Here is a 12,087-nt window from a genome sequence, read left to right as displayed (position 1 = left end):
GATACGCTGCCGAATCTATGGAATATAATACATTATTATTATTATATATTCTTATATATCATTATTATATACACCGGTACATTAGATACATATTATATTATATATTATATACATTTGATACTCTTATTTTAGGCCGCAGCCAATCGGGTTAGGCCGTTTTCCTTCTGTCGGCCGACGTGTTGCGGGTTGCGATTGTACCTCCTGCTGCTGCGCGGACGGCCGGTTAGAATTTATACATAGCTGCTGGATTTGTAGCTCTTGCAAAATATATTATGTGATGATTTATTAGCCACGAGCTCTCGCATAGCGACCCGCCTCATCCCGTGAAACGCGGGCTCGTTCAATCACCCCCAAAAATGGGTCTCCAAAACCTACGTTCAGATACAAGATCCTCTGACCCGGAAAACCACTATTATTATTATTATTGCTATTTTTATTATGATTATTATCGGACATTTTTAAAATATTATTACCGTATTATTATTAATTACATTTTTTTTAGGAAAAAAAATTGAAAACCCTATTTATTTATATATATTTTTTTAACTGTTAAAAAAACATAATATTTCCTAGAATGTTTTATATTTGTAGCATTTCATTTATTTTAGATTTTTCACCCATTTCCATTCGTTCTTTGACCCTTTAGGCAGGAATGCGTGGCGAAAGAAGAGAACCCCCAGGTGTTCTTCTGCTGTTGTGAAGGCAATTACTGCAATGAGAAATTTACCCATTTACCGGAAGGTGAGTTTTTTTATGAAATTCATTTTTTTTTTCGGGGGAAGGGGGGAAATCTTAAATCGCAACCTCCTAAAACCCCCTTTAAGTAAGCTCTGAAAGCATGGTTTCTTGATATATGCTTGTAACCTTTGTACAGCGCTGCGGTACATGTTGGCTCTATATAAAAGGAATAATAGTTACGGACAGATTTATGGAAATATCTGTAATGTGATATTTTTTAACCTGTTGAGTGCTGCATACCTGGGAACTCGGTTTGGCCCGGAGATCTCCGGGAAAAGCGCCTGTTCTCCGGGTCAACCCCCCGGGGCCTTGACATGCCCCACTCCCCGCCCATTTCCCCTTTAAATGGGGGTGTTTCCCACAATGTCGGCGGGAACGCCCACTAACTTCAGAAAGTTCCGGTAGCTGTTTGTTTACAAAGCAGGTTCGATTGTATCCGAATTAAAGCCTCTTTTTGTGTAAAGTCTCTAATATTCATGCTGAGATTACGCGCTTTCTAAACTATGGAATATATTATATTTAATGCAAATTATATGATTTTATTATAATTATGGGTCACCTTAACGTCGAACATCTTTCAAACACTTTCCTGATGCAGAATATGCAGCCCTGCTGCCCTTCTCCTCTGCGGTCAGACTGTTCTTGCCACCGATTGGTTGCTTCCAACATCCAATCAGCGTCCGCTATGCATTCCCGTTGTAATCAAGGTGTAGGAGCCAATGGGTATTCTGCAGACTTCCTGCGTGTGTTAAAGTGCGGCCTATATTCGAGCCAATACGATATATATATGTGTGTACAGTAAACATTTAGTGTATGTTAATGACTTTTGGCCCTTAGAGAATATAATTGTCGTCGAGGTTCTGCCGAATCGCCCGTTCTCGGTAGGTTTAGCGACCGTAAGCCGCGTTCCGCCGGATTTACCTCACAGAGCTCAGAAATGTCTGAAAGCCGAGGTCTGCGGCGGGGGGGGCTTTTCTTATCTCAAGACAAAGGCGCTTTCTAATTCTGCAAAGTTCCCTTTCTTTGTGCCTTTGGGATTTGATAAATCCTTCATCTTTTTTCCCCTAACAGACCGCGGTTTTGTGCCGCCAAAGGTTATAGAACTGGCATAATATTGTTTTTTGTGCCTGGCTATGGGCGTAAAGCCCCCCTTTTTTTTTTTTACTTTATTGGCGTTTTGCCAGCTACACAATGCAGGCGAGGCATAAATCAGCGGCCGTGACCCTTCTTATACCCTGCACACGCATTCTCTGCGGAGTGCGCCAGGGTCTGAGACACAAAATGAGTTAAACTTAATTTTTTTAGCGCATTAAGTCAATAAATAGGCGGGTGAATATTGCATTTTTAACGACAGATTAAACCCATCCGGGTCTGGATCAGCCGTCTTTATGGTAGAAGGTTTGGGGGAAAGTAAGAGCAGTGAGTTTTGAGTCTGTTTGTTAAATTTCTTTTCTTTTTTTTTCTTTTTTTTTTTTATTAGACTATGGAGCAAGAAAATCATCGGCCAGACCCCGTAAGTAATATATACAAATATTATATATATATATATAAAAAAAAAGTGTTTTTAAAGTGTAAATGTTTACTAGGTCCGTAAATAAATTAGAAAAAGTTGTTGTAAAAGTTAATTTAAATGTGTTTAATGAATTCCACCTTCCGGTTGCAGAGGTATTTCCAAAGATCGCAGAATAGCAGAACAGAAAGAGTTAATTTAACAGAAATGTTACTAATTATGTGAAATATTGGGGTTATAAAGTATCGGAAATTCCTAAATCCCCGTTATTTGTATAGTTCAAGAAATTGGCAGCCCAGGCGTGGGGGGAGGGGGTCCAGCGGAATCCATGTTTTGTTTCTCTTCTTTTCTTTAATTTTTGTAATTTTTGTGTTTTTTTTGTTTTAAAGGAACGTTTGACCCCAAGCCACAGACGGCTGCCTCGCTGCTCAATATCTTGGTGTATTCTCTTCTTCCCATCGCCGGTCTCTCCATGGCCATTCTCTTGGCTTTCTGGAGGTACCGCCATCGGAAGCCTCCCTATGGGCACGTCGACATTAACGAGGTGAGTGAGTGTTTGCTTTAAACCCGTGTGCCGGAGATCATGACCCGCCATAGAAAAAAATAGAATCTGCCGGCAGATCGGCCCCATTCGGCCCCCGTCTAGTCTGTCCGTTTCTCCCGCGGTAAAGACTCAAACCTTAATCAGCCATCGGTCTCGTCTTAGATTCAGGAGCCGTATGTCTATCCCATGCATGTTTAAATCGCCTTACTGTATTACCCTCTACCGCTTCTGCTGGGAGGCTGATCCATCTACCACTCAGTAATGTAAAACAGAGGCACGAGAGCGTATTATTTATGAGCCAGGCTTGGGCCGTAAGGAATTACGGGATTTGTTCCTTAAAAGCGGTGAGCGCGCGTCTGCGATATGCCGGGATGTCCGTAAAACGCCATCCAATTACTGCGCCTTTAATTCCGCCGTGCTAATTGCCAATAAAAGGTTATTTTGGTTTATATGGAAGCTTTATGACTTTGCTGCAGTAGCGGTTGGCGGGGGGAGGGGGGGATTCTCGCCAACACTATAAACAGCCTTAATGTACAGATTTCAGGTTTTTTTCATACTCTGAAACACATTAAGGAATTTTGTTTTTAATTTCCCCCCCCCAATTTGTGAAACGCCATAAACGTCCGTCTTCAAAACTGACGGAGCGGAGGAGAATTCACCCATTTTGTCTTCTGTTTGGTTTTAGATTTTCTATCATGATATAAAATGTTTACTTATATTCCACTTATACACCAAAAATTGATTATATTATTATTATTATTAATAATATTATTATATAATCAACTTAATAAGTATATTATATGTATTACTATCACGTCTCACCCCAAGGTGATGCGTTCCTCCAAGGATGTCTCGGAGACCGCTGAGAGGCGCTGTTTTGGGGTTATTAGAGGTGATTTTATATTTATGCCGGTGATGTAATGAAAGCCGCGTTCTGTTACAAGAACCAGAGGTTATTGGAATCACCGGCGCTCATAAAAAGTAGAAATAAAATCAATATTGCGTTACTTTTGACGCAGGACCTCGGCCCCCCGCCTCCTTCTCCTCTGGTTGGGCTGAAGCCTTTGCAGTTGCTGGAAATTAAAGCTCGGGGGCGCTTCGGCTGCGTTTGGAAAGCGAGGCTGATGAATGAATACGTCGCCGTGAAAATCTTCCCCATTCAGGTAAAGTTACAGAAAAGACGTCTTTTTTTTTCCCTGCCGCTGTGAAATGCGTCGGTTCCAATGGCCCTTTATCACTCCCATCACGCCCATCAATCCTGTGTTCCAATGGCCCTTTATCACTCCCATCACTCCTGTGTTCCAATGGCCCTTTATCACTCCCATCACTCCTGAGTTCCAGTGGCCCTTTATCACTCCCATCACTCCTGGGTTCCAATGGCCCTTTATCACTCCCATCACTCCTGTGTTCCAATGGCCCTTTATCACTCCCATCACTCCTGTGTTCCAATGGCCCTTTATCACTCCCATCACTCCTGTGTTCCAGTGGCCCTTTATCACTCCCATCACTCCTGGGTTCCAGTGGCCCTTTATCACTCCCATCACTCCTGGGTTCCAATGGCCCTTTATCACTCCCATCACTCCCATCACTCCTGTGTTCCAATGGCCCTTTATCACTCCCATCACTCCTGGGTTCCAATGGCCCTTTATCACTCCCATCACTCCTGTGTTCCAGTGGCCCTTTATCACTCCCATCACTCCTGGGTTCCAAGGGCCCTATATCACTCCCATCACTCCTGTGTTCCAATGGCCCTTTATCACTCCCATCACTCCTGTGTTCCAATGGCCCTTTATCACTCCCATCACTCCTGGGTTCCAATGGCCCTTTATCACTCCCATCACTCCTGGGTTCCAGTGGCATGTTGTGTTTGCTGATCCAAGTTTAAGTTTAAAAGGCTAATTGATGGTTAGAAACCCTTTTGTAATTATGTTACAGCCAGAAATGTCCTTGTTTTCCATAAAAACAGCTCAGTGACCCCAAACCTTTGTACTCTGGTGTATGTAATTACTGTAGATCCTCCGGCGAGGTGACTCTCTCAGTATTTCCTCCCCGTCCTGCCAGTTGTCTTTAGCGTCTTGTCTCTCTCACAGGATAAGCAGTCTTGGCAAAGCGAGCGAGAGATCTTCAACACCCCGGGCATGAAGCACGAGAACCTCCTGCACTTCATCGGAGCCGAGAAGCGGGGGTCCAACCTGGAGATGGAGCTCTGGCTGATCACTGCCTTCCACGAAAAGGTGCGGCGCGGGGACCCCCATCCCCCCCCCCGCATTTCTTTAATTAGCAGATAAAGTCGTTACCTAATTACAGGGACGCGGATCTGGAAGGCTTTGGTATCTCGTTAACCCTATACTAGCCGAACGGTTAAGAGTGTGGAATATCTTTCATGTCTGAGCTTTTTTCATGTAAATTCTTTGAAAAGCCAATCAAAAATACTTTATATCAATGTAAATGTTAAGAACATTAGTTTGTCCTGGAATATTATTCCTCACCTAACCGGCAGATCGGCCCCTTTCGGCCCCCCTCTAGTCGCCCGTTTCTCCGGCTGTAAAGACTCAGACCTTAATCAGTCGTTGGTCTCGTCTTAGATTCAGGAGCCGTATGTCTATCCCATGCATGTTTAATACCCTCACTGTATTACCCTCTACCACTTCTGCTGGGAGTCTGCTCCGCTTATCTACAACTGCATTGATTTTGTTTTTACACGTAGGGCTCTCTGACGGATTTCCTGAAAGGGAACGTGGTCAGCTGGAACGAGCTGTGTCACATCTCGGAGTCGATGGCTCGCGGCCTCGCGTACCTCCATGAAGACCTGCCGCGCTGCAAAGGGGAAGGACACAAGCCAGCGATCGCTCACAGGTAAGCGGCCGGCGGGTCCGTCTCGATGCGGCGTCTTGTAGACGGACTCTGAGAACCTTCTTCGTCTCCCGGGGCGTGACGGGACTCGTGTGACCTGATTCTGGTGAAACGTGCGCATTCACGTTACAAAACTTAACACGTTAAGCGCCAGGAGGCGGCATGAAGAAGGTTACTTTACTGAAACTAAGCTTATGCCCAAGCCCTGTATTAAAGAAGCGTTGTGCCTATACTGGTCTCAAAATGTTTCAGGCTCCCTCAGACGTAGAATTCTTTATACTTTGGGCAAAGTTAAACCTTCAGCTCTTCAGTAAGATTATCTTTTAGAAACTGGTCTTACAGAAGATAAAGGCCATTTTTGTCATCATGAAAAGGGGCTTTTATACATAAAACGGACCTTTTAATGCTGTCTGTAGCGAGAGCCCCTCGGATATGAAATATTCCCGTTTCCAGGCTTATCAGCGACGGTCATTTTTTTGTCTCCTGGTTACCGGCTTGAATCCAGACGTATTTTCCGGGCGTTCCGTTTCAGAATCCCATCATTAATTACGGAGCCTAAACAGAGTTCGCTAATGGCCAGAGACCCCAAACTACTAGCCGGTTACTCATTACCAGCGGCCCGAGACATTAATCTTTCCTCAGCGCATTCTTGCAGGACATGGGGGGGGGGGGAGTGGTTATTTTTCACACAAACCATCTGCCGGGGGTTTTACGGAGAAACAGACTGCACGATTCACAGCAGGGAGAGCGGCCGCTCCTCACCGCAGCATCCCCATTATCCCAAATCCGATCGCCCGTTCACAGCCGCTCTCTAATGGGTTATCGGGGCAGGTGGAGCCGGGATCCAACTGAGTGAAACCGATTTCCTCCGACTAATGTGCTCTCGCCGGTCGTGTCTGCGACACATGAGACCCTCCTTCCACTGTAGAGCTTTCTACGGGATTCAAATCACCTGAGCTTAATCCAAAGTACATTCACCGTTTAGTCGAGCCGTGCCTGATTTGTTGTAAGAAAAGAAAAATAAACACATATGTACACTACTGTTCAAAGGTTTGGTACACAGGAGTGATGGGAGTGATAAAGGGCCATTGGAACACAGGAGTGATGGGAGTGATAAAGGGCCATTGGAACACAAGAGTGATGGGAGTGATAAAGGGCTATTGGAACACAGGAGTGATGGGAGTGATAAAGGGCCATTGGAACACAGGAGTGATGGGAGTGATAAAGGGCCATTGGAACACAGGAGTGATGGGAGTGATAAAGGGCCTCTGTACGCCTATGAAGAGATTCCACTAACAATTAGCCATTTCCAGCTACAATAGTTATTTATGACATTAACCCCGTCTGCGCTGGATTTCTGATCCATTTCATGTTTTTTTAAGGGACAAAATTTGCTTTTCTTTCAATAACAAGGAAATCTCTTAGTGACCCCCAACTTTTGAAGGAATGTAAGTGTCTTCATAGATCTAGCAAAACTGAAGGAGTTTGTTTTTTTAGTCTAATTCTATTATTCTCTGGACATCAGTATAAAATGTATTATTTTCTAATTTATTTATTTTTATAAATTTGGTGCACTAGGCTTGGTGTTTTTGTTTTGTTGTTTTTTTAATACTTCCACACATTATCGTATGTGCAAAATTTCTCAAGTTTTCCACAAGTGAACGTTTAAGACAGAACTAAGAAATTGCTAACAAATTACATAAATTACAGTTTTTGTAAGAAGTTTTGGGGCCTTTTGAGTTGCTAATTATTTTATCTCACGAATAGGAAAAGAGCTTTGTTACAGGCCCCCCCATCCATATGCAGCAGAGACCCCCCATGTAAATGTAAAGGGACCACTCAGCTATTGTATTCTTTAACCCCTTAAGGACAATGGGTTGTCCCCAAACCCATTAAAAAAAATGCATTGTCATGAAGGGGTTAAAGCACGTCCCTTTAATAATCTTTGCTAAGCAGCCCCTTATACATACGGCGTACGGCGATAGTTATTCATGGAACTTTACGTTTAGAAAGGGCAGACCTTTGGAAATATGGTAATTAACGATGAAAAGACCTGACATATGGAAATCACGAGTAAAAAATGTCAGCACCTCATCAATTATTCAAAGTAAATAGCCCCGGAATAACTGATCCCGATCACAGTGTTTATAGAATTCATTTGCACGAAAACCCAAGAGGCATCGGGCGCTCGCTAAACGCACTGGGAGCTAATAATTCCATTTATTTTATTTATTAGGCGGGTTTCTGTAGGACGATTCATGCGATATACATGGGTACGGCTTTCCGGCTGACAAGCTGCAACTCCTATGATCCTCAGGCAGTTCTGAGGATTATGAGAGCATAAAAAAAAAAAACTGACTTTATATGGGGCATTATGACGTTTTTCTGCAGCGGTAAAAGCAGAACCTTCATCCACGAAATCCAAAAGAATGCTCTTTCCAACCCGCGTTTCAACAGATTTTTGGGAACAAAAAAAAAAAATAATAAATAAAAAAATATATATATTTTTTTTTATTTTATTTATTTATTATTATTATTATTTTTTTTCTTTGTTCCCAAAAATCGGGTTGGAAATATATATATATATAAAAAAGCGTGCCAAGAAGTCACTTTTGTTGCGATTTGACCTGGTTTTATGATCTTTTATTTATACGCACACTGTTCAAAAGTTTGGGGTCACTGAGCTGTTTTCGTGAAAAACAAGGACCTTTCCGACTGCATTTATTTCGTATTTGACGCAGAAATCCGGCGGCTTGCACGCTGCGGTGTGTGTCACAGTCCTCTTTTTTTTCAGATAAACTCTTATTCTTTTTTCTGTTTCTTTTTCTTCGCAGAGATTTTAAAAGTAAAAACGTTTTGCTGCGGCACGACTTGACGGCCATTCTCGCAGACTTTGGTTTGGCGGTGCGGTTTGAACCCGGCAAACCCCCGGGAGATACGCACGGACAGGTGAATATCATATAAATATAAATATACCCCGCCGTTCAGCGCTCGATTATCGGCCGATGCTAGACCAGGCGCTGCCGCAGACCCCGGCCCCGCTCCTGCCCCGATGTGGTAACTGGGCTGATTACGGGCTTCTCCGGTCCTGTTTTACGTCATTCCGTTGTGCTTTCCAACACTGCAAATGATAAGAAGCCAGGCATCTTTAACCTGCCCCTCGAGCAAATTGTTCAGATCGGTCGCGTTTTGACCTTAGCGTTAAGGTAAATAAACCGGTCTTATTCCGGCGGCAGAAGCCCCCCGTTCACCATCGCTTGGAACTCAGAAGCAGGCGTTCCCGTTCCGTTTTGCGTTCGCGATTCAACGGAACAAGCAAATCTAACGATCGTCCGGCGGGTCATTTAAGGTGAAATCTGATCTTTTGAAATGTTCTCTCCGTAGGTTGGAACGCGGCGTTATATGGCTCCAGAGGTGCTAGAAGGAGCAATTAACTTCCAGCGAGATTCCTTTCTCAGGATAGACATGTACGCCATGGGGCTGGTCCTCTGGGAGATTGTGTCCAGATGCACGGCCGCGGATGGTGAGTCTTTGGGTCCCCCTAGTGGTTACCGTCGGTAACAACAACAACAAAAAGAAACTACATAGAAACATTTATTTGTGAAGCAAAAGTTGCAATCCTCTGCTTTTCATATTTACATTTTTATACTTATGACTTCCCGGTATAACGGTAATATGTCGCCAATTAGCTGCGTGGAATGCATGATAACCCAAGATCACCTTCCTATTGGACTTTTTTTTATTTTTATATACTTTATTTTTATTTATTTTAACAAAACATAATGACATCACACTTTACTGGACAGTACTTTTGCATGGAATCAGAACACTCCATAGCTTTCTCGTGCCGCTATAATATTTGTGATTGATACATCCGCGTTGATTGCCGTTAAGGCGGTGCGTTGGCATTCGGATTGCGGAAGGGTTTAGAGAGTAGGGGGGAAAAAAAAATACCCCGTTTATAAAACCTCGTAACGTAGCCGGGAACCTTAAGTGAGAATGAATCTCTCTCTCCCGGAGTCCGTGACGGACCTCGTGAAAACCCGGATCCCATGTGCCATGACCCGTCGGCTTCCGCTGGCATTCAGTTTGAAGTCCTGACCCGCGGACTTATTGGATCCGTAGGGGTATTAATTGGAAAGTTTTTTTTTTTTTTTTTTAATGAGAGCAATTAAATAAATGAGAACCTGCATCAGAAGACAAATGTTTCTAGTTTCAAATAGTCGTAAACTAATTCATCTGAACGGTAACCGGCGACTCCACGTGGCTGGGACTTAATGCCGAGACCTCGTCGGACTCGCAAAATGTATAAATGTCGATCAAACTGTCTTGTTCGCGTCTCCAGGCCCTGTGGATGAATACATGCTGCCATTCGAAGAAGAGATCGGTCAGCATCCGTCTTTAGAAGACCTTCAGGACGTGGTGGTTCACAAGAAAATGCGACCGGTATTTAAGGACCACTGGTTAAAACATCCCGTGAGTTATTTTATTCATTTTATTTCTGAATTTGAACGTCGCCGTGCTGCAGCTCACAGATGGATGACGTTGCATCTTTGTTACCGAGATTCTAACCAAACAGTTGATTTTCTGTTGACTTCAGGTTACATTTTTAAAAGCGATTGTTGAATGTAACCCCCCTCCCGAAAAAATAAAATGTTTCAGGCGCTATAATAATATTCAAATAATTCCAAGTAAATGTAAAGATGCTTTATTCTGTATTATTGTGTACAGCTCTGGAGACCCCCCCCCTATCTGCAGAGAGTTCCGAGGAGGGCTACACAATAGAGATAAAAATTATCAAAGGTCTCAACGTGTCCGTCTTGGAGGAGAGAAGAGAGAGAGAAAAGATTTAAATTCATAAAGGGATTAAACAAAGTACAGGAGGAAAGATTATTACAAAGGAGGAGAAATGTTAGAACAAGAGACCAGAATCTAATACTAGAGGGTCAGAGGCTGAGATGCAATGAAAGGTGTAAATCTACTAAGAGGGTGGTAGATAAGTGGAACAGCCTTCCAGCAGAAGTGGTAGAGGGTAATACAGTGAGGGGATTTAAACATGCATGGGGTAGACCTACGGCTCCTTAAACCCAAATGCTTATTGTGTGTTTTGTTGTCAGGGTTTGGCGCAGCTCTGTGTCACAATCGAAGAATGCTGGGACCACGACGCAGAAGCGAGACTCTCAGCCGGCTGCGTGGAGGAGCGCATTTCACAGATCCGCAAATTAGTGACCGGCACTACCTCGGACTGCCTCGTCTCCATCGTTACGTCTGTCACCAACGTGGACTTACCGCCCAAAGAGTCCAGTATCTGAGTCACGGCTCCTCTGTCTTTCCAGACTCAGAAATTTCAAAAAAAAAACAAAATAGGCATTTTTTTTAATTTTTTTTTTCAAAAACACAACATGGGGGAAAAAACGTGAATGCAGCTGCTATTTTAACTTGACTTTTGTATTATTATTATTATTATTATTTTGGGGGGGGTTTTATATGGAAAAGGGGAGGGGGGGTTTGGATCAATCTTACCAGCACGTTGCTCCATTGTATTAAACAGAAATGGACATCTTTGCAAGCGTTCAGGTGCCGACTTAATGAATGCCGAAAGATGCAGGTACTTCGAAACCTCAACGAACTCGTTTTTTTTATATGACGTTATCTCGGTTTCTCGCAATGTCAGATCTTCTCTGAAGAGGACCAAAAGGAAACCGCTTGTTAATCTCGGTTAACAAAATGCTGCAATCTTTGTAGTGAGCTGAAGAGTGTTACGATAAAGGTGCACCTTCCACAAACGGGATCCTCTTTCTCTACAATCTCCCTCCTCTACCGGACGGATGCTCCAAAAAAACCATCTGCTGTGTCTTATTTTTTATTATTTTTTTTATTAATTTAAACGGATATAACGGGTGTCTTTGTAACGCATGGAGAGATCTGGAAGAGGAACGCTCTCTCGTCTTGGGGGAGGGGGTAACCGATTGGGGAAAGACCTTGGTTTTGGTTTTTTTACAGACCCGGGAGTACAGTTTTCAGCATTTGGAAAAGCGTTTGCTATGGAGCTACTTCTCAGGTACCCAGTGATAAGGGGGAAAAAGGCTTTTTTATTATTCCCCGATACGGAGTATTTGGTTCAGAGAAAGAAAAAGCCTGGTCTGTCTGGCGACTGTAAATTCTGACCTCGTGGAGGAAATAATTAAGAAGTTCTGGAACGCATAGGGCAGTTTATATGCAAACATACACTGAATAAACAAAAAACACAAAGAAAATCATCTGCCGGTTACCAGAACCAGACCGTTACCGTCGATACCTTTTCTACATTCAGCTGTCCGTGGGATGTGCGGCCTTCGAGCTTTAACAACAAATACTTTTGTATAACAGGAGCTAATATTTCGATGGCCTGGATTATATTTTGCAAAACTGGTGTTCGTCATGATTGTGTAATATTTTTAAA

The 12,087-nt window shown here is 43.2% G+C and overlaps 1 protein-coding gene across 1 annotated transcript in view; it reads left to right on the top strand.

The window, feature by feature from the left end:
• Nucleotides 1-11,003, top strand: part of ACVR2B (activin A receptor type 2B) — a 60,305-nt gene extending 49,302 nt beyond the window's left edge. Inside the window, exons 3-12 of the mRNA XM_053466956.1 lie at nt 647-741; nt 2,159-2,161; nt 2,638-2,792; nt 3,812-3,955; nt 4,883-5,026; nt 5,500-5,648; nt 8,480-8,594; nt 9,030-9,168; nt 9,991-10,121; nt 10,763-11,003. Of these exons, the coding sequence (XP_053322931.1) occupies nt 647-741; nt 2,159-2,161; nt 2,638-2,792; nt 3,812-3,955; nt 4,883-5,026; nt 5,500-5,648; nt 8,480-8,594; nt 9,030-9,168; nt 9,991-10,121; nt 10,763-10,957 (1,270 nt within the window). The 3' untranslated portion in view covers nt 10,958-11,003. The remainder of the gene's footprint in view (nt 1-646; nt 742-2,158; nt 2,162-2,637; nt 2,793-3,811; nt 3,956-4,882; nt 5,027-5,499; nt 5,649-8,479; nt 8,595-9,029; nt 9,169-9,990; nt 10,122-10,762) is intronic.
• Nucleotides 11,004-12,087: the final 1,084 nt, after the last annotated feature.

This window comes from Spea bombifrons, chromosome 5 (assembly GCF_027358695.1).
Source record: "Spea bombifrons isolate aSpeBom1 chromosome 5, aSpeBom1.2.pri, whole genome shotgun sequence".
Taxonomy (NCBI): Eukaryota; Metazoa; Chordata; class Amphibia; order Anura; family Pelobatidae; genus Spea; species Spea bombifrons.
Note: the sequence above shows the minus strand (reverse complement) of the source record. Positions and strands in the feature narration are given on the sequence as shown.